The 21,864-nt window shown below is 43.9% G+C and overlaps 1 protein-coding gene across 1 annotated transcript in view; it reads right to left on the bottom strand.

Annotated features, from left to right (window-relative positions):
* LOC134456938 (protocadherin Fat 4) overlaps positions 1 to 21,542 on the bottom strand; it is a 33,522-nt gene extending 11,980 nt beyond the window's left edge. Inside the window, exons 1-18 of the mRNA XM_063208604.1 lie at positions 21,537 to 21,542; positions 20,450 to 20,480; positions 19,810 to 19,970; positions 18,112 to 18,201; positions 17,181 to 17,270; positions 16,531 to 16,638; positions 16,131 to 16,244; positions 15,100 to 15,193; positions 10,858 to 10,970; positions 10,375 to 10,548; positions 9,867 to 9,995; positions 5,305 to 5,460; positions 4,818 to 4,998; positions 4,382 to 4,515; positions 3,179 to 4,126; positions 2,673 to 2,798; positions 1,785 to 2,033; positions 426 to 524 (exon numbers count right to left, since the gene is read on the bottom strand). Coding sequence (XP_063064674.1) covers positions 426 to 524; positions 1,785 to 2,033; positions 2,673 to 2,798; positions 3,179 to 4,126; positions 4,382 to 4,515; positions 4,818 to 4,998; positions 5,305 to 5,460; positions 9,867 to 9,995; positions 10,375 to 10,548; positions 10,858 to 10,970; positions 15,100 to 15,193; positions 16,131 to 16,244; positions 16,531 to 16,638; positions 17,181 to 17,270; positions 18,112 to 18,201; positions 19,810 to 19,970; positions 20,450 to 20,480; positions 21,537 to 21,542 — 3,003 coding nt within the window. The remainder of the gene's footprint in view (positions 1 to 425; positions 525 to 1,784; positions 2,034 to 2,672; positions 2,799 to 3,178; positions 4,127 to 4,381; positions 4,516 to 4,817; positions 4,999 to 5,304; positions 5,461 to 9,866; positions 9,996 to 10,374; positions 10,549 to 10,857; positions 10,971 to 15,099; positions 15,194 to 16,130; positions 16,245 to 16,530; positions 16,639 to 17,180; positions 17,271 to 18,111; positions 18,202 to 19,809; positions 19,971 to 20,449; positions 20,481 to 21,536) is intronic.
* Positions 21,543 to 21,864: the final 322 nt, after the last annotated feature.

Here is a 21,864-nt window from a genome sequence, read left to right as displayed (position 1 = left end):
CTGTGGAAAGAGAAAGGGGAATGGTCAGTAGACCTACAGTGTGTGCCGTGTAGACCCTTCAAAACTGGCCTGACTCGGACCAAAATCATGATTGTTTACACTCTCACACACAAGCGAATGCACACACACACTCACACGAACATACATCCAAGTACATTAACACAGACACACATACATGCATATGCGCACACACACGTACAAACGCACGCACATGCGCACACACACACACACACACACACACACACACACACACACACACACACACACACACACACACACACGTACAAACGCGCACACACACACACACACACACACACACACACACACACACACACACACACACACACACACACACACACACACACACACACACACACACACACACACACACACACACACACACACACACACACACACACACTTGCCTGTCTCTGAGGCTTGCCATGGTCCGTGGCGACGATGACTAGGTCGTATGAATCCTGTTTTTCTCTGTCCAGATCAGTCACTGCTATGAGAGTCCCGTCCTAAAAGGAAGACAGAACAATGAAAAAAAAGTTCACTCTTCACACTATTCTATTCTATTTCTACGCTATTCTACTATGTTATATTCCATTACATTCTATTTCTATTGTATTTAATATAATATATCCTATTCGACTGTCTTGCACTCAAGGTGAGTTTGTGATTGTTTCATAAATCAAACTAGAAATGCACTCAGAGAGTGAAGACCTCCCCCAAGGAAGCTGTTTGATAGAACATATGTTACACCCTATTTTTTTTTCAATTCTTACTGTCCTCTTTTTGTGGAGTTAGAAACTGGAAAGTCAACATTTGCCCTGTCCCGCAATGTTGAAGAATCTTTGAAAAAAATCCTGGATCCGGATTGTGATCCAAATCACCACCAAATTTAATCACTTCTTCATTCAACTTCCAACACAATTTCATCAAAATCTGTGCATAACTTTTTGAGTCATCCCGCTGACAAACAGACAAACAGACAGACAGACACACAAACCAACATGACCGAAAACATAACCTCCTTGGCGGAGGTAATTATCCTTGAATACATAAGGCTTGAAGGTGTAGCTGTGGTTGAAGGAGATGGGGCAAGGGTGCAACAACCAGAGAAAGGGTTGTCTAGTATCACAACAAATCAAATCTCACCTCCATAAAGGTGAAGGTGTGATTGGAGAAACACTTGTACACTTAACTCTTATTCACTTCTATCATATCCTATTCTACTGCATATTCCATTAACCTTTGACCCTTAAAGTGTTCGGAGTAGATTCCGTGACATCCATCCAGTAGTCCACCCGAAGTGTTTTCTGCCTTGGGCTTGTGTTGATAATAATAAACTCCTACAGCCTACAGACCATATTTGCACTACTGTAGAAGTTTGGTGTCATGATTTTTATGGGGTAAGTGTGGAGATAGTGTCCGGGATCCATATGCGCTTGTGCCAAGCTATCCGGAATAAACATCGAATACCTCGGTAAGTCTGCTGATGTAAGCCCAAGCCAGAAAACGCTTCGGGTGGACTACTAGATGGATGTCACGGTTCAAATGGCATTAGGGTGAATCTACTCATACCATCACTTTAAATAAGAGGCGAAAGGGAAAAAATAAACAAACTTCACCTCCTTGAATGTAAAGGTGTGGTTGGATGATGTGTGTCACATGCCCGCTGTTCCAGATGTCCTTGTAATACTTACTTATACTTACTCAAACTCAGACAGTTGCGATGTAAAAATACTGTACAGAAAAGAAAAACAATCAAACCTCACCTCCTTGAACGTGAAGGTGTGGTTGGATGATGTGGACAGTGTCACACGCCCGTTGTCCCCTACGTCCTTGTCCTCGGCCTCGATGACACACACGATGCCAGGCTCGGCCGGCGAGTAGTCGCCCTCGGCGATGGCGATGGGGTCTGGCAGCGGGAGGAACTCTGGGTTGTTGTCGTTGATGTCCGTGATGGTGATGTTGACCTGGGCCGTCGCACTCAGGCCGCCCACAGGCTGGTCCACTGCCACCACCTGGAGAGACAGAGAATTACAATATAATTATTAGCATGTCTACATGTAGTCTCAGATATGACAATACAGTGAATATGAGGTGACTAAGAAGACCAAATGAAGTTGAGACCGAGACAAGATTAAGACCACATAAAAATGGTCACACTAACCGTGCGGACAGACGGCCAGCGTTGAAAGAGCTAAAACGCTGCCGACACCTGCCTGGAAAGCACAGGTCAGGGGCGATGAACACTGCCATTTAAGTCACTCTATTTAATTCATGATACAACTTCCTCAGTCCGATGTCCGCTTTAACACAAACTTAATCTTACGTGTAACATCATGTATCTGCTATCCCATTAATATGAAACAAACTGGTGGTCAGGAGAAAACATTATATTCCCGACACATCACAGTAATGTGAATGTTAAACATAACAGGGAGAGAATGGCTATGCTCCAATGTACCAAACTATTTGTACAAAAATGTTCAAATCTGCTCAGGGGTGCATTTCTCGAAACCGAAGTTGCTAACTATGTATGTCAGCTACTTTGTCGCAATGCAATTTCCCATAGGCAACTACCCAAGTTGCTAACTGGCTAACAACTACGCTTTCGAGAAATGCACCACAGTTTATTTATTTTGTGCGACTCTTCTCACCTGTAACATGTAGGTGTCCTGACTCTCCCTGTCCAGAGTGGCGTCGCTGTTTAGAGAGATGGCCCCCATCTTGTTGATGTTAAAGGTATCACTCGTCATGAGGAAATGGCCATTGGAGAAACCATCCTATGACACAAAACACAAACAAAGCTTGATTTTAAAAAAGATAAAAAATGAAAAACAAGTAAACACGTTAAGCAAATTTGTTTGTTTTGCAATATGCAATGTAATTTTAAATGATGAAAGTGTCACTTGTCATGACAAAATGCCGGTTGAAAAATACATACAAACAAAGCAGCACAATATACAAACAAAGTAATAAAATTAAAATACAAAATGACATACACATTTATTTTACTAATATATACACAAACATACATATTTGAAATGAATCGTTCACAGGCACATCTTATTGGCCATAACTACTCTCTCTCTTTCTCTCTCTCTCTCTCTCTCTCTCTCTCTCTCTCTCTCTCTCTCTCTCTCTCTCTCTCTCTCCTCCTCACCTTATCCTTGTCTGTGACCTCCAATGAGACCACTACGGCCCCTCCAGCCAGGTTCTCCGGCACGGCCACGTCGTACTGCTCCTGGCTGAACTCTGGCGGGTTGTTGTTCACGTCCTCCACCTGTACCGTCACCGTGGCGATACCCGTCAGCGTCGGCGTTCCACCGTCCACCGCCTCCACCGTCAGCACGTAGCGCGTTGCGTTGCCGAAATCCAACTTGGTAGTCAGCGTCAGCTCTCCGGAGACAGCGTCCACCGCGAATGCCGGTGGTTCCGACGTGGGGTCCTGCTTGGCGATCAGGTATGTGACAGCCGCGTTCACGCCATCGTCCGCGTCCGTGGCGTTGAGTTTGACCAGTACCAGACCCGGCTCGTCGATCTCTGACACAGTGACGAAGTGCTGCGCCACAGCGAAGACTGGATTGTTGTCGTTGACGTCCGTAACGGTGACTGTCACGTCTGCGGTGGCCGAGCGGGACGGACGACCTTGATCGGCGGCCACGACCTTGAAGGTGATCTCATCTGCTTCCTCTCGATCTAGGGCTTTGTCCACGGTGATGCGTCCCGTTTCGGGGTCGACTCCGAAACTTCCACCTCCGCCCTGAATGGAGTAGCGCACCTCGCCGTTGAAACCGGAGTCCGCGTCCGTGGCCGTCAACACCGTCACATTGGTCCCGAGCTTCACATCCTCGGACAGCGTGAACGTAAAGGGGTTGCCCACAAACACGGGGGAGTTATCGTTCACGTCCAGCACCTGAACTTTGACCTCCGCCGTGTCGGATTTGGTTCCGTCAGACAGGGAGATGCTTACGGTGTAGTTGGCCTGGTCCTCGTAGTCGAGCTTGGCCTTAGTGAATAGCTCGCCGTTGTTGTCAATGGAGAATAGATCCTGGTGGGTGTTCACCTGCAGGGTCACTGGAACAACTGAGCCCACAGAATAGAAAGCGACCTGAGAAAGAGAAGACAAGGGATAGTGCAAATCAATCCCATTGGTAGCAGTAAAAAGAACAGAATAAGATGGATACATGGACAGACAGACAGACAGATCGATTGATAGATCAAGAGAACAGATAGATCGATCAAGAGAACTTGGACCACACAACTTTTTCAAATTATTTCATCAGGAAACTCAGAGCCAGTCATGGTGCTTCCCAGAAACATTGCTCAAAAAACATTGCTCAAACCGTACGGGAAGTGTACTTACTTTGACAATGTTTATGGGAGGGTTCTGCTCTTCCTCCACTGTACCATGGTACGTCGTTGCAAGAAACTGGGGATCGGAGTTTCCGGGAGCCTGAATGGCCACCGGCGCTGAAGATGCTCTGGACATCTCACCACCTGTAGGAGTAGAGTTGTATAGCGAAAATACAATACATGCAAACATGTAAAATGTTTGTGAAGAGGGTTTTTACTGTAAAAGTGTTCAAAAGTATCGTACAAATACAACTGCACACAACATGTATTAAATTCTGTCTATATAATACTATATTAGGTTACTCTATGTTATTGTACTGTCATACAGTAAATAACAATATGATACATGATGTAATAATATATGTATTACAGCAACCTATGGCTTGTACAACTTCTATTTTGTCTGTACTACGTTCTTTGTGGCAGCAACACCAATGACAACTTACCATCTCTGGCCGTGACATACAAGGAGAAGCGCTTCACTGTGTTATCCTCCAGGATGATGACCTTGGCCAAGGTGATGTCCCCGCTGTTCTCATCAAGGGCGAAGTGGTCGTCCTCGTTACCCGCATCAATGGAGTAGGTCACCTCCCCGTTCACTCCCTCGTCTGCGTCAGTCGCCTCCACCTGTGAAAAAACGTAAGTAATGTCAGACCAGTGGATGGATTTCACAGACAGACAGACAGACAGACAGACGATAGAACGATAGAACGATAGAACGATAGAACGATAGATAGATAGATAGATAGATAGATAGATAGATAGATAGATAGATAGATAGATAGATAGATAGATAGATAGATAGATAGATAGATAGATAGATAGATAGATAGATAGATAGAACAGTAGAACAATAGAACTTACACACACACACTCACACATGCACGCACAAAAAACACACACACGCACACAAACACAAAACACCAATATCACCTTGACAACGTTCATTCCGACGGTCTGATTGCTGAAGACTTTGCCCTCGTACTTGCTGCTGCTGAACTGTGGGCTGTTGTCGTTGACGTCCGAAAGAGTGATCACTACATCAGCCGTCTCTGTATGGTTAGGGGACTCATCCTCCCTCGCCTCCACCTTGAACACAACAAAGAAGATTGACATCATAAGCTACATTGCTACACTATATTATATTATATTATATTATATTATATTATATTATATTATATTATATTATACGTATATTATATTATATTATATTATATTCAATAGCCTACACCACATAGAAGGTTGATATTATAAATTGCTTTATTATATTATCTAAACTAGGCTTTCGTGTCCTTAACTTCCTTCCCATTCTTAACCCATGGTACTCAACTCAATCCTTCTACTGTGAAAGTGTGGAAACGGCTACAGAAAAGGGCGAGATATTCACCATGCTGTCATCCTCCATCCCTGGGAAACAGCTAAAGGTAAAGATTGACACGGGAGCTCGGTGCAATGTGGTTTTCAGGGCCACTCTTGACCACACTGACCCCAGTGCACACATCCACCACAGTCAAGTAGTCAACCTTGTAGCCCATGGAGGGCAGGTAATAAGTACAATGGGCATAGCGACTGTGCATCTTACATGCGGGACATTAGACTTTCATGTCGTTGACAGTGATGTGAAACCCCTGCTTGGTCTCACTGATAGTGTGAAACTAGGCTTTGTGAAACTGGGACCGAACATGCATGCACTACAACAGGGGGCACCGGAACTCACAGAATACAGAGACCGGTTCGACAACAGCGCTGTAGGCAAGCTGCCAGTCGTGTACAACATGCGTCTGGATGACACGGTGCACCCCACGATATGTGCCCCTAGGCGGGTACCACTGGCCATGAGAGACAAGATCATCCAGGAGCTCGACAGAATGACCAAGCTGGGAATCATCAAACCAGTCCACGAACCCACGGAATGGGTATCTGCGATGGTGGCTGCCCGCAAGAAGGATGGCAGCATTCGGCTGTGCATTGATCCGGTTCATCTCAACAAAGCACTCCTCAGACCCCACCATCCAATGAAAACCGTTGAACAAGTGATAGCCGACATGCCAGGTGCCAAAGTGTTCAGCATCCTAGACGCAAAATGCGGATTCTGGCAGGTGCCACTCAGCAGCGAGTCATCCAAACTGACCACATTCATGACACCAGTGGGCCGGTATGCCTTCCTCCGAATGCCCTATGGCATATCGACGGGGAGTGAGGTGTTCCAGAGGTGCATGGAACAACTTTTTGAAGGACAGCCATGTGCAATCGTCGTTGACGACATCCTCGTCTGGGGCCGGACGGCAGAGGAGCATGACGCGCGTCTACGCCAGGTCATGGACAGGGTGAGTGCCGTCAATCTCAAGCTGAATCCGGAAAAATGCCGCTTCAGGGTGTCTGCAGTCTCATATGTGGGGCACTTGCTCACCGACCAGGGGATCAAGCCGGATCCTGCCAAAACTGCTGCGGTTCGCCTGATGCCCCCTCCGGAGGACAAGCATGGGGTCCAGAGATTCCTCGGCATGACCAACTACCTGTCAAAGTTCATCCCAGGTTACAGCGAAGTCACAGCACCCCTGCGTCAGCTCCTCCTGCAGGACGTGGACTGGGTCTGGCAGGAGCATCACACAGCAGCATTCAACAAGCTCAAGGGCCTCCTCACCAGCCCCCCAGTCCTTCAGTACTTCGATGTACATCAACCAGTGGTGCTGTCTGCTGATGCCTCTCAGCACGGGCTAGGTGCTGTCTGCCTACAAAACAGCAAGCCCGTAGCGTTTGCCTCCAGAGCCCTCACAGAGACGGAGAGCCACTACGCACAGATAGAGAAGGAGCTCCTGGCTGTCGTCTACGCCTGTCAAAAATTCCACGACTACATCTATGGCCGCCCTGTGACAGTGGAAACCGCCACTGTCAGCCACTCATCACCATACTGCGGAAACCCCTCCACTCTGCATCTGCCCGCCTCCAGAGAATGATGCTGAAGCTGCAGCGCTACAACCTTCATGTCACGTACAAAAAGGGCAAAGAACTGTATGTTGCGGACACCCTCTCACGTGCACATCTACTGTTGACCACACCAACAGCACTGAGGAATACGACGTCATGACGGTGGAGGTCCTCTCATCGAGAAGGCTGGAAGAGCTGCTGCACAAAACGCTGGCAGACCCCACATGCCGCCGGCTAGCCAAGATCGTCAATGCAGGCTGGCCTGACTCGTCAAGAAAACTGCCCCACGATATCAGACCATTCTACAGCATGAGAGACGAGCTCACGACGGACAACGGCCTGTTGCTTCGTGGCCAGCGATTCGTCATCCCCCACTCACTGCAACACTACTACCTCAAGCAGCTGCATCAAGGCCACCCTGGCCTCGAAGCAACAAAACTCAGGGCCAGAGAGACCATGTTTTGGCCCACGATCAACCAGGACATCGATCGTGAGCTCTCCAAATGTACTCCATGCATCGCACTACGACCTCACCAGCAAAGAGAGCCTCTGAAGCTACACGACATACCTGACTTACCATGGGCCATCACAGCAGCTGACGTCTTCGAGTGGGAGGGGAAAGAACATCTGGTACTTGTCGACTCCTATTCTGGCTGGTATGAAATAGATCACCTCCCCAACACCACTAGTGCAACCATCATCGCCAGGCTGAAACGGCACTTTGCCACACACGGTGCACCCCAGGAACTGATGACTGACAACGCTGCGTACTTCACAAGCAGGGAATTCCAGGAATTTGCACATACATGGGACTTTGCTCACGTCACCAGCAGTCCCCACTACCCCCAGTCAAATGGATTAGCCGAAAGGGCCGTTCGTTCAGCCAAACACCTGCTTGAGAAATGCACACGAGACAAGACAGACATCTATGCGGCTCTGCTCAACATTCGAAACACACCAAGAGATGGACTGCCCTCACCAGCGCAGCGCTTGCTGTCTCGGCGCACAAAAGCTCTCATTCCCATGACCAAAGCAATGTACGTACCCAGCGTGCAGACACAGGTGCAGGCCGCACTCACACATGCAAGGCAGCGATGCAAGGCACATTACGACAAGTCAGCAAAACGCCTGCCACCACTGCAAACAGGAAACACGGTCAGGATGCAGACAGCAAGGGGATACGATCGGCTCGCCATTGTCACCGGAGCTGCAGCTCAACCCAACAGCTACCAGGTCCAGGTCGGGGACGCCACGTACACAAGGAACAGACGTCATCTGCTACTCACCCCGGAGACCTACACCCCTCACTCACCAAGCGTCCCGTCCAGCACCACTCCAGACCAACCACCGGATCTGCAGCCTGCCACTGCCCAGCCAGAGGCAGCCCCAGCCCCAGAAGGAGTGGTCATCACCCGCTCTGGAAGGATATCGAGGCCCAACACTCTCTACAGGGATTACACCACATAGACATCTCTCTCTCTCTCTCTCTCTCTCTCTCTCTCTCTCTCTCTCTCTCTCTCTCTCTCTCTCTCTCTCTCTCTCTCTCTCTCTCCCTCGTTCTTCTTCTCCATACAGGCGCGCACGTGCGCACACACTGAGGCGCGCACGGGCCCTCACACTCTTTCTGACGCACACACACACAAGGGTGTAGGCTGGTCGCTGCCCTAAACCATACCACTGAGCACACACCACACCACAAACGCATATACCTACCTGATGCACACACTCACCCACACACAAAAAAAAAAAAAAAAAAAAAAGCAATGTTATGTGTCAACGGCGCAATGTAGCATGTTTTCTATCTATGTTCATGAATGTGAAGATTGGTGGATCTACTTCTGTAGTCATGTGGGTTCATGCATATTACGTCACGTTTATATTTCTTATACTCCTATACGGTTATCCCTTCTGCAAGTTCATGCAAGTATTACTTATACATTCCTCATTCAAGATATGTTGGTGTTATTTTAAACATTTCAAATGTTCACAATGATTAATGCAGTATGTTATTATTCTGGCATTCCAACCATCTATTATGCCTTATGGACCTTATGCCTTACCCTGGAGCACTTAAGGACATGTCCCTATTATCCAAAAGAAAAAACAACACTGATTTGCTGTGCTTTGTTAAGAGGGGGGATGTAGAATGTATATGATTGTTGCCCTGGCAACATGACGTGGAAGATGCCGCAGGGGCCCGCTGGGTAATTTGTCAGTTATTATTAGAGTTCACTACAAGTCAGTTGTACGTACAAGTTCGTGTAAATAAACCTCATTCTGTGTACTTTACTACGTGGATTCCTCGTCACTTCTACATAAGCAGACCGTGTGATGTTGTTTATGTGGGAGAGGAAGAATAGAGAGCCATCAAGCAAGACGCCCAGACTCATAACTTGAGGGGAGGGGGAGACAGGAGAGTAGTAGTAGTAGTAGTAATAGTAGTAGTAGTAGTAGTAGTAGTAGTAGTAATAGTAGTAGTAGTAATAGTAGTAGTAGTAGTAGTAGTAGTAGTAGTATTGTAGCTATTGTTGTAGCTGCTATTAGATGTATTATGGGCATATAGTCACCTGGAAGGTGAAGCTGGGGCTGGTCTCTCGGTCCAAGTCAGCTGATGTCTTCACTGTGATGATGCCGTCATTGCTAATGGTAAAAGGCACCGTGTCTGGGATGAGGCGCAGCGTCCCAATAAACCCTCCCTGATTAAAAAAAAGAAGTTAAAGCATTCAGATAGCAATATGATTAAAACAATACAAATCGTGCTTTTTTATTTGGGGAGGGCAAATGGTCCAGAAAGTTAACAAGGCGTACTATTGGGACAAGGGCTTTCATTGTTGGGACAAGAATATTACTAGGTTGTGTTTTTGCTTAATGATTTTAAAATGTTTGTGTGTGTGTGTGTGTGTGTGTGTGTGTGTGTGTGTGTGTGTGTGTGTGTGTGTGTGTGTGTGTGTGTGTGTGTGTGTGTGTGTGTGTGTGTGTGTGTGTGTGTATTGGTAATCAATAATGTGTGTGCATTCTAGTAAATCTAGATCTAATTGTTGAGAAATAGACAAAATAGCTCCAGCGAGACATTACCAGGTCTTTGTCGGTGACTTTGGTCTGTAGGACGAAGTAGCCGTTTGGAGAATTTTCCGGAATGGATGCGTTGTAGGCGGTCTTGTCAAACTCGGGGGGGTTATCATTCCTATCCCCCACGTTTACCACCACTAAGGCGTAAGCCGCTTTGGCAGGATCGTTATTCTGCTCTGCCTGGTAGGGCCCAAGGAATCATGGATAAAAAAAGACAAAGACATTTTTTGAGTACGCTGAAATACTGTAGGCGTTAGACATGTCTTGTACCGGTACACAGAATAAACAGTAGATGTCACGTTGCATACAGACAGTACACAGACATGGTGGATGATCTGTAAACAAACTACAAGTGTCTAATAATATATCTTGCCCTCCGTCCACTCAGAGACTGAACAAGACAGACCATGGGAATTCCCAGGCTATAACTTATGTAGGCTACATGAAAAATAAAACATTGAAATACAGGCATAATAATAATACCAGTACCTTTATTTGGATATTGAAAGATGATACTTGTTCTCGGTCCAGTGCCCTTATCACTAGGATGACACCAGTGTTGGGATCAATGTCCACTTTATCTCTGAATTCACTTGGATCCACTGAGGTGACAGCAGTTTGAAAAAACAAAGAAAACAAACAAAACAAAAAAACATTGTAAAAGCAACGCTGACATTTTATTGCAAAGCTCAACTGAGCAAAACATCTGTCTTGTCATGCTTTGTGTATTTTTGAATATATTTGTGTGTCACTACTTCATTGAATAATCTGTTCGTTAAAAAAACAAATTAATTGTGTGTGTGTGTGTGTGTGTCTGTCTGTCTGTCTGTCTCTGTGTCTGTCTGTCTGTCTGTCTGTCTGTCTGTCTGTCTCTGTGTCTGTCTGTCTGTCTGTCTCTGTGTCTGTGTTACTGTGTGTCTGTGTGTGAAGATTATGAAGAAATTACGTAAGGGTTAACATTCGGCGAGAAGGTCGCTACCGTGGAATAGCAGCACGACAGAGAGAATCTTTAGACCCCGACGCGGAGCGGAGGGGTCTTTGTTCTCTCTGAAGTGCTGCTATTCCACAAAGCGACCGACTCGCCGAAAGTTAACCCGCTTATTATATGGATATACTTAAATGATTCACACATGGCGGGGACATTTCTTTAGGCCTATTTAATGTTAAGATTGTTGCTGCGCAAAACAAAACAGTGTCGTTGTGAAACACCGCTAGGCAACAGCTAGCCAGGACAACAGGTGTTGTCTATCACAGCAGCTGATTAGAGTCTTGTTGAAAAGTCGCTTTAGCAGTGAAAAGTCTTGTTGCCATTGACAGCGGTCTGTTATAGACCAACCCGTCCGTTATCGAAAAATAACAGACGTGCGAACGTTGGGGAGCCCCGTTGAAATGAATGGAGCATTCGACCGATGACGTCACAACCATATAATAAACTATAATAAGGGATGCGAAAAAAGACTTTAACAGTCTTAAGACATGAACAAAACATCCTTTTAGCTTTTAACAGTATTTTTTTATTAATTTACCAACAACTTGTACTTGTTGGATGAATATATAATATTAACATATACATTTCCCACTCATTTACAAGCATTTGTTTATGTTTTGTTCATCATTGTTTAATTTAACTGACAATTTTAATTATTCACCAAGTCTTCATAATGCTTTTTATGCATCCCTTATTATAAAGTGTTACCAAGTAATTCTGTAAGTAGTCACGTGATAAGCATATATTGATATGACATACGTATTCCTTGAAGAATACACATTGTGTTCTACCCTTAACAACCCATTCAACACTGTTCAGAGAGCGTCAAGATGAGACAAAATGAATGCATTTATCCAACCACAGGCTTATTGATGCCCTGCTCTCTGTCTTATATCCACTCAGTGTTTCCCACAGAAATTTTGGAAACTATGGGGGCAGCCGGGATTTTTTTTTGTCCGGGGGGGGGGGGGGGGGGGGGGGGGGGGGGGGGGGGGGGGGGGGGGGGGTCTTTTCACTGGCCTTTTTTTTTGGGGGGGGGAGGGGGGGTGTTGTGTTATTCACGCAGTGTAAATGCAAAATGGCAAAACAATGAGTACAGTATGACATTGGCGCATGGACAAACTATAGGCCTACGCCTACATTTCAGCCATTTATATTTTGAGAAATAAGGCTACATAATACACATGCAGGGGTCTAATGAAAAAAATAATAAAACAAAATAGGAGCAGAGATAAGAATTTAAGATTGCTGTGAAATTGTTAACGCATAAACAAAAAGGGTCTAAGAGGGTAGGCTATGCCTTTTCCCCACACACACATTCTACATGAGGGGTGCTGGTCACAGGGCCAGTTTTTCAAAATTCCTCCCATTAAAAGGGCTGAACAACATATTACACATTTATGTCTATATTCACATTCATTACACATTCATTTCTAAATGCAGCCCGATGTCTCCTTTGCCTTGTCAATGAAGGCCTGTCACCTAACTCATTACAACTGTAAAACAAAGCCTGGGGAGTGTTAGTAAACTCATCCCAACTGTCCCTTCTCGGAAGGTTTTTTTTTTATTGCTCCCAAACCCAAGTTAACTACAACAACTTGACAAGGCTTTTGATCCCTCTCTCTTTCAAGCACTTGTGGTTTTCTCTATAGGATGTATTTACTCCAGGAGGAAAATGCGAAGGAAATCGTAATTGAAATCGCTTTTAACAAACACGGAAATCGTTAAAAAAAAATAAAATAAAAAAAAAAAAAAAAAAAATTTTTTTTTTTTTTTTTTACATTTCCGGAAACTATGGTGGCCAAATTTAACCTATGGCGGGCCGCCATAGTTTCCTCAATGTATGGGAAACACTGCCACTATACCCATTGCTACAACAATTTTACTGCATACACCTATCTAATGCATGTGTAGACATGTGACTACTATTTGCAGTATGTAGATAATATACTGTATATCATTGCATCATTTGAGCCTTTTGCCTTTGCATGCTTGCATCCTATATGAGATGATGCCGCCCAATGCTGTACTGTCTCAGTGATACCCTGGTCTCCATCTAGCTTCTTACTATAGTTCTGGAATGTTGAAAAGTGAAAGTATTATTATTGACCACTTATTGTTACCAGTCCATCATTGGTACCTGTCCTGTCTTGCACTTTATGTCAGTCTGTAAAATGTCAGTCTTGTATACTGTATGTCTGTCCTGGCATGGTATAGAGAGAAAACGTAATTTAATTTCCCTTGTATGTCTTGCAGAAATGGGACCAAGTCACTAATTTGCAAGTCGCAAGTAAGTCTCAAGTCCTTCCAATCAAGTCTGAGTCAAGTCACAAGTTACGACACATTTGAAGTCAAGTCCAAGTCCAAGTCGTGCCAAAGCCAAGTCAAGTCCAAGTCCAAGTCTTATTTTTTCCAAGTCCTTAACAAGTCACCTTGTATTCTATGTGCAATATTGACAATTACTTTTGGTAATACATGTATTACCTCTCCACACTGCTTTGCATGTCCCCCTTCGCCAGTCATGTCCCATGGTATACCATGATTTCAGTTTTTTGAGCATGGTTCGGAATTGTTTTTTGGTTTGACTAGGTTTATCTATAAATTGAACCATGGTTTTAATCTAAAAACTAAGCATGGTTTTACCACGGTTTATAATTATTCATTAAATTACACACAAATTAAACTGTTCTTTTATCCAACGCACATATTGGTGACAGTCCTTGGAGCAATGTGGGGTTAGGTGCCTTGCTCAAGGGCACTTCAGCCATGGATGGATGTGTAGGGAGAGGTCAGGTGGGATTCAAACCTGCAACTCTGTGATCTTCAGTCCAACTCCCTAACCATTACACCACGGCTGCAAACAAGATTTCATGTTTTTTTGGGTGACCATGCAACCCACAATTGACCATGGTTTTTTTGCATGGTTTGTGACTATGGCTACAGGTAAATCTTTTAGTTTTTCTTTCTTTCATGCATTTTTTTCACACACAAATGCAAAAAAAATAATATGTACATTGACTTGGAACGCTATTGCAAGTCATTGCAAGCTAAAACTGTCAAGTCGAGTCAAGTCTCGAGTCAATAGCGTACAAGTCGAGTCAAGTCACAAGTCATTCCTAATATTGGCAAGTCAAGTCTCAAGTCGAGTCATTTGTGACTCAAGTCACAAGTCAGTCCAAGTCACAAGTCACAAGTCCACATCTCTGATGTCTTGTGCATATGAAGAAAGTGACAATAAAATCTGACTTGACTTGACTTGACTTGAAAGCCCAAATGGGAAACTTTAACTTCCATTGTCCATGTGACACAGAACGTCACAGCACACAAGTGCACTCTGCACACAACAAAATAGTATGTATGCCCCACCCATGCAAGGGGGCAGTACGATGGGACGGTACCATGCTCAGGGTACTTCAGTCATGGTCGGAGAAGGATGGTCACCATCTCGTACCCACTACACATAACACATTACACACACACACACACACACACACACACACACACACACACACACACACACACACACACACACACACACACTACAAACGTTTTGCCTTGTGTCCTTGCGTCCTCATATCCTACCTGAAATGAGGCTGTAGATCACTGGCTGGTCACCATCTTGTATACACTACACTACCCACTAAACCAATTTCACCACATGACCTACTTCAATCTCTGCATCGTTACAGTGTTAAATATATATCATTGCAATCTTTGAGCCTTGCATCCTTATGTTCTCCTACCTGAAGTGATGCTGTAGACCACTGGTTGGTTGATGCCCTTGTCTCCATCTTGGGCTTTGATGGCCTCTGGCAGGACAGAAGTCATTTCCCCCACCTGGTGGTTAGGTAGTAGGAGGGCATAACGTTTTAATGTGTTTTTGAGCTTGTGTTTTTTTCGCACACCTCAGCTAGCACACATTCAGCAGACAAACTGAAAAAACTCCCGCACACTGACCATTTTGTTTCGGTGTGTTTCGGTCCTAGACCTTCACTTGATGAAGGTCTAGAGCCGAAACGATGTATATTAAAGAAAAACAGCAAAATGGTCAGTGTGCAGGAGTTTTTGCAAATTGTCTAATGTGTTTTTGAGAGCTTCATTTCCAAACTTTATGCTGGCCCTTCAGATATGTTCTCTTTTTAAATGTTTATTTACTACCATCATCAACTATGACTTGGAAATGTGTGCTTTTCAAACATGAATAGGTGGATCTAACCTGGTTCTCACGCGATCTGAAACATTGTCAATTGCTTAGCTCTGGAAAGACCTGGGTCTGTTCAAAACAGCTCAAACTTGATTGGAGAATTCACGTGGCTTTTTTTAAAATCACGTACTACTTCAACCACTGACTTGTATATACCCCGCCCCGCGATCCCGCCCCGTGATTCTGGCTGTGAAATATCTGATTCCGTTCGGGCTCGTCTAAGATTTCCAGACCCTCATGCGAGCTCACGAAGTTTAACGAAGATGCACGAAGCATGAAGGGTCTACTAAGGTGGATCTACTTCATGTCTGCCATTTTGAATGACCAGTAGTAGACATCTTTGGCTGCTAAAATTGCTGAACTTTTCTCAGTCCGGTAAATATTAGTTTATTAATCAAATGTTCCGGAAAAGCTAGCATTTGTACATGGGGCAGCATACATGTCAAAAGGGAACAGCTAAAATGACATTCTCTACCTTTACGACCAACTTGGTTATCATTATTGAAGGGTTGTTTGTTATTTGAAAATATTAATAATAAAAAAAATACAGTAGATAGTGAGTACACTTGCCCCGTTCTCCATTATGGAGCCCGTGTAGACGTTGTGGTCAAAGTAAGGGTTCAAGTCGTCATAGTCGGCCACTGTCACAGTCACAGCAGCGGTGGCAGTCAGACCGGGTGGGTCCTATAATGAAAACAACACAAAAAAGATACACAATTAAAATCATGATCAGTCACGCTATCACACACAAGCGAATGCACACATACACACACTCACACACACATTCACATACATTCAGGTACATAAACACAGACACATTTGCATGTACACACACACACACACACACACACACACACGCGCGCACACACACACACACACACACACACACACACACACACACACACACACACACACACACACACACACACACACACACACACACACACACACACACACACACACCACATACCCGTGCTATGACTGTGAATGTGTAGCTAGTAGCGGCGTTGTAGTTCAGTTCATCCACCAGCTTGATCACCCCACTGGTGTCAATGGAAAACTCGGGTGGCTGTGGAGCCTGTTTAAAGCAGAGCGGGATAACAGAGGAACAAGATGGAATAAAGGGGTCAAGTTGATGGTAACGCTTCACTTGAAGGTTAGGGGTGGTTTAGGCCTTTTTCGTTTAGGCAAGAGTCATCTAGGCCACCCTGCTGTCGTTTAGGCCACCAGAGGTGCCGGTTAGGCCACTGGAGCTGCCGTTTAGGCCAGCATTTTAGACGACTCTTGTCTAAAGGAAAAAGGCCTAAACCACTGGTCACGCACTTGAAGGGTGCACCATTACAGTTTACTTATCTCTAGGACTGAGGAATAAATTGCTATAACATGTAATGCACATGTAATGACATTTACTACGTTGATGTATTTCTTATGTATCTGCATATCATAATTCGAAATTAATATGAAGGGTTTTGTTTTACAATATTCTGCTTAAGAGCTGGATTCTCCCAGGTAAGCAATGGGCTAGACCCACTCATCGTGTCCGCATTACCACCTCAAACATGCATTATCTTTCTGCTATATAAAGGCTGTGTTGTCAATTGTCCTTTATTGACCTCTCACCTGGATGGAATAGGAGACTACGTTGTTGGCGTTTGTTGCGTCAGCATCCACCGCTGTTACTCTAAGGACTGATGAACCCACTGCAAGAGCCTAGACAAGAACAGACCGAACATTACTGTGAAATTATATACAGGTCTATGAATAGCTCCATATTGTCACTTTCCGACATAAATCTCAACACCCCTTAATGATTATGTTTTTTTATTAGCCTATTATTTTATCTTTTTTTTATTTTCTAAATATTGCAGCATTAAAAGTTGTTTTCACAGCAAATCATTGCAAAACGTATGTAGCTGTAGAAACCAATAGTACCACTCATATTTATTTAGCCTACTGTACCTAATGTATAAATAAATGAATAAATGGAAAAAAAATACTGCTGGAGAGCAATGAGATAAGGAATTGTAAACAATGACATAAAGGTACACTGTGTAAGATTGTTAGTTAATTATTTCCAGAATTCATGCTACCCATTCACTAATGTCACCTTTTTCATGAATACTTACCACCACCATCAAATTCTCAGTATTTATTAAGAATGGGAAAATAGCACTTTTCATAGGCCTACGTGAAAAGGGGAATCTTCTCTATGGTCCGCCATTTTGAATTTCCAGAAATAGCCATTTTTAGCTGCAAAAATGACTGTACTTGGGCCATACTAGAAAATATTAGTTTATAACTTAGTAAACTTTCATGAAAAGATTCAATTTGGCAATAGGCTGCCCAGTTTCAATGAGCAGCATAGTTGCAGTAGCCTACCTTTTTTGACCATTTCCTGCACAGTGTACCTTTAAATAATCATAACTGAAACAAAAAAATGACTATACCCATATTTACTAGTAAATTTTCTTAAAAAAGACTAAAATACACAGGGACACGACTTTACACAGACAGACAGATAGATAGATAGATAGATATCTCCGGGTCATACCTCAGTGATTTCCTTGTTGTAAGGACCACCCTGAAAGACTGGTGTGTTATCATTGAGATCGTTGATCTGCAGTGTGCGTCTGTTTAATTGCTGGGGAAAAAAGGGACATGTTTAAAAGAACCGTCTCAACCCACTTATATAATCGGTTTAAGCTTTTAAAACATTTATTTTTACAGTAACTATTTGAGGCATATCAGTTTATAAATTCAATCGAATTAAAAGTGCACATGGCTCTCATTGCACTGAGATGCAGAACATCTTGTTTAAGCTATGACACAGCCAACAACTGCAAACAAATAGAAATGACTCAGAAATGACCTGATAAAAAGACATTAGGAGTAAGCTGCTGCTTCAAGTGGGATGCTATTACCAATATTGGACAACAGCACAGCATCCATGAACAACCACATGAAATGTCAAACAAACATTTTCTCCACACTTACCCCAGACACGCTGCATTTTATGCTATAAAATATCACTCCGTTTTGCTGCAAACAAGGACAAAAAATAAAATTACAAAACAAGTAAGCGATAGGCTTCATCACAATGATTACACTCCCATAATATCATACGTGTTAAGTGGGAGACAGTGGAGACATATGCACCTAGTACTTGGAGGTACATCTGGACAATAAACTGGACTGGTCTGCCAACTCACAAGCACTCTATAAGAAGGGCCAGAGCAGGCTTTATTTTCTGAGGAAACTGAGATCCTTCAATGTGTGCAACAGACTCCAGCAGATGTTCTACCACTCTGTCATGGCCAGTGTGCTTTCCTATGCTGTGGCATGTTGGGATCATCAGAAAGAGAGAGGCTTGACACCTAGACACCTTGACAGGTTGGTGAGGAAAGCTGGGTCTGTTGTTGCTGTGTGTGTGTGTGTGTGTGTGTGTGTGTGTGTGTGTGTGTGTGTGTGTGTGTGTGTGTGTGTGTGTGTGTGTGTGTGTGTGTGTGTGTGTGTGTGTGAGAGAGAGAGAGAGAGAGAGAGAGAGAGAGAAAGAGAGAGAGAGAGAGAGAGAGAGAGAGAGAGAGAGAGAGAGAGAGATGCCCTCCTTTGTGAATGTATGGTGAATATATGTGCAATGTTGTGTGTGATGTCTTTGTGTCTTCCTGAATTAATGTACTGTATATGCTACTGGACACCTTAATTTCCCTCAGGTAATAAATGATACTCTATTCTACTCGACTTAAAGTTTCAAGTTTCATTCCCTCTGTTGCTCTCTCTCTCCTCTCTCACTTATTCTTAGCGGGGTATACATATTCAACACAAGCATAATTGTTTGTAATACAAAAAACACTTTTTGTTTGATTGACTCTGTACTATTCAAAAGAACACTACAGGTGGCAGGGAGAGACGGGATTGTTCCAACATGCTTGGATCTGAGTTTTTCTCTGGCTTTCACCAACAGCATATTTCAAGTGGGAGTTCATGTCCTGTAACTCTTATTTGGTTGGGATTGGTAGTGAGTTCACCCAACATGACAACAGTAGCTCTTCTCTTACAAGTCAGCAAATGATGCTATCATATAACAATCTTGTGTTTCTCAATAAGGGTCCTACAGTCCCCCAGAGGATTGAATGAGCCTTGGGGGGCATTGAGAAGGATACAGTTGGGCGGTGCTTAGTTGCCATTGAGGGGAATTAGTCTATTTTATTTCTTATTATATGATATGGTTGGGTTTGTTTGATGAACCTACCACGAGAGAGTCAGCATCCAAAGGTTTGGATGTGGACACTATTGCGGATGAGCCTCCATCAGTAGGGGTAACCTGCAGGAAGGTGTTGCCAGTGGACTCTTGTAAGGGCTGCACAGTTAGAATCGTCCCCTCAGGAATGCCAGTCAGAATCTCCACTGGACCTGCAGCACAACAAAACCGTTCGCATCAAATGTAACGCTGACATGTAGCCACTTCAATGGGGTTGTCTTTACATCTTGCCTAAATCGGATATCGGAATTGGAAAACAACAAACCCTAAAATAAAATAAAAACTACACGCTGACTGGTCAGACTAGAGCAAGGCTGCGTCCCATTACTACCACTTCCACTTCCACTTGAACTTCACCTCATTTGGAGTGAAATTAAAAAGCGAGTCATTCCCTCGAGAATAAAGAGAAGTCGAATTTTCCCCTACAGATTGGGACAGACTTCAGGTGGTGACGTAGAGCTACTCAAGTACACATATTTTTCATAAAAGATCTTCCTCCAATATGCCTGCTGTTCCATTAAATTATATTTATTTACGCAGCAAATACGAATGGACCGTTTGTAATTTTCAACAGGAAAGGCCAGTGTCAGGGAGTTTCCGGATCCAGTCCACTCCCATTGTTTACACTTACAGCCAGGCAAGAAGCTACTCCTGTTGTTCCCCTATGGGACAAGACACTGCATTTATCAATAAATCGTTCACAAGCACACTGTAAATCTGCATTTGTTGGTGTTTTTGTAAACAAGGAATATAATCTGCATTTATTCGTGAGTCATTTAATATCTGCTGATTTCTCAAATGCAAGGTAAGCTACTAGCCAATACCACTGCCATCAGTGCCAAAAGCTAAAGCCAGGCTAATTAGCGAACTCTATTGTCCATATTGCTCTTAAGTGAGGAGATCTTGCTCATGATGTGGACCTAAATCCGCACTTAAGGGAGCCATTTCATGTTAAATCCGTCTAGACTAATTATTAGGCAGAAGCAAACTTTTCCAAAGTTCATAGCAACCGTTAGCCACCGCTAATTGTGCTAAGCTAACTAGCGAACACTAATGTAGGCCAACCAGCGAACAAAACGTGATGTTTTTTAAGTAAGGGGGTTTTATTTTGTCTTTATAGTCTGTTTTCATACGGTTTACTTTTTATTTTCGAATAATATTCAAATATTGGCCATATATTTCCAAGTAGTGAATTCGCTGTTCCCTCTGCTAGGACGCCATGTTGTTGTTTTTTTGCTCTTGCCGGTGGGGTTCGCACAGCATTATGGGTAATGTGTTCTTTCACTCGGTCGTTAGGGGGGGTCCTACCCACACTCGGTCGAAGTGGAATTTTAAGTGGATTTTTTGCACTTTCACTCGCCTCCCTAAGAAACGGGACACCCTACACTTTCACGGGAACGCGCAAAAGCGAGTGTTAGGGCTCAAAACGAGTGGAAGTGGTAGTAATGGGACGCAGCTCAAGTCTGCCCTGCTCACTTAAGTTCCCCTCAGCTCTGATTAAAAGTTAGTTAAAGGACAAGAGCAATATTTTGAACATTTAGCCCTTTTCTGATTGTCTTCACTAAAACAGCCTGATCTCCAGAATTCCGTGCTCCTGGACACGGATGTTTGGGACACACATTTCTGTGTCAGTTGCACAGATTTTGCTAAAAATCCTGTAGTAGTACTGTGGACTGTAAGGAATAAAGTGAATATTATGGACAACGCCTCAGACTTACCTTCATATCCTTCATTGACTTTTCCCAGATTTTTATTGTTGCCGAACTCACAGTCCACAGGGTTTTCTATAGGAAGAGGGAGGACAGATGGTTTCAACTTATTTAGCATAAAAACAATTGTGGCACTTGTGGCCTAATGGTTAAGCAGTTGGTTTTAGGATCAGAAGGTTGATAGTGTGCACTTCAGATCCATGGATGAAGTGCTGTTGAGCAAGGCACCTAACCTCATATTGCTCCAGGGACTGCAGACAATAAATACATTTATTATATGGTTGTGACGTCATCGGTCGAATGCTCCATTCATTTCAACGGGGCTCCCCAACGTTCG

The sequence above is a fragment of the Engraulis encrasicolus genome, chromosome 1 (assembly GCF_034702125.1).
Source record: "Engraulis encrasicolus isolate BLACKSEA-1 chromosome 1, IST_EnEncr_1.0, whole genome shotgun sequence".
Taxonomy (NCBI): Eukaryota; Metazoa; Chordata; class Actinopteri; order Clupeiformes; family Engraulidae; genus Engraulis; species Engraulis encrasicolus.
The sequence above is the reverse complement of the archived record's forward strand: the minus strand, read 5'-3'. Positions and strand labels throughout refer to the sequence as shown.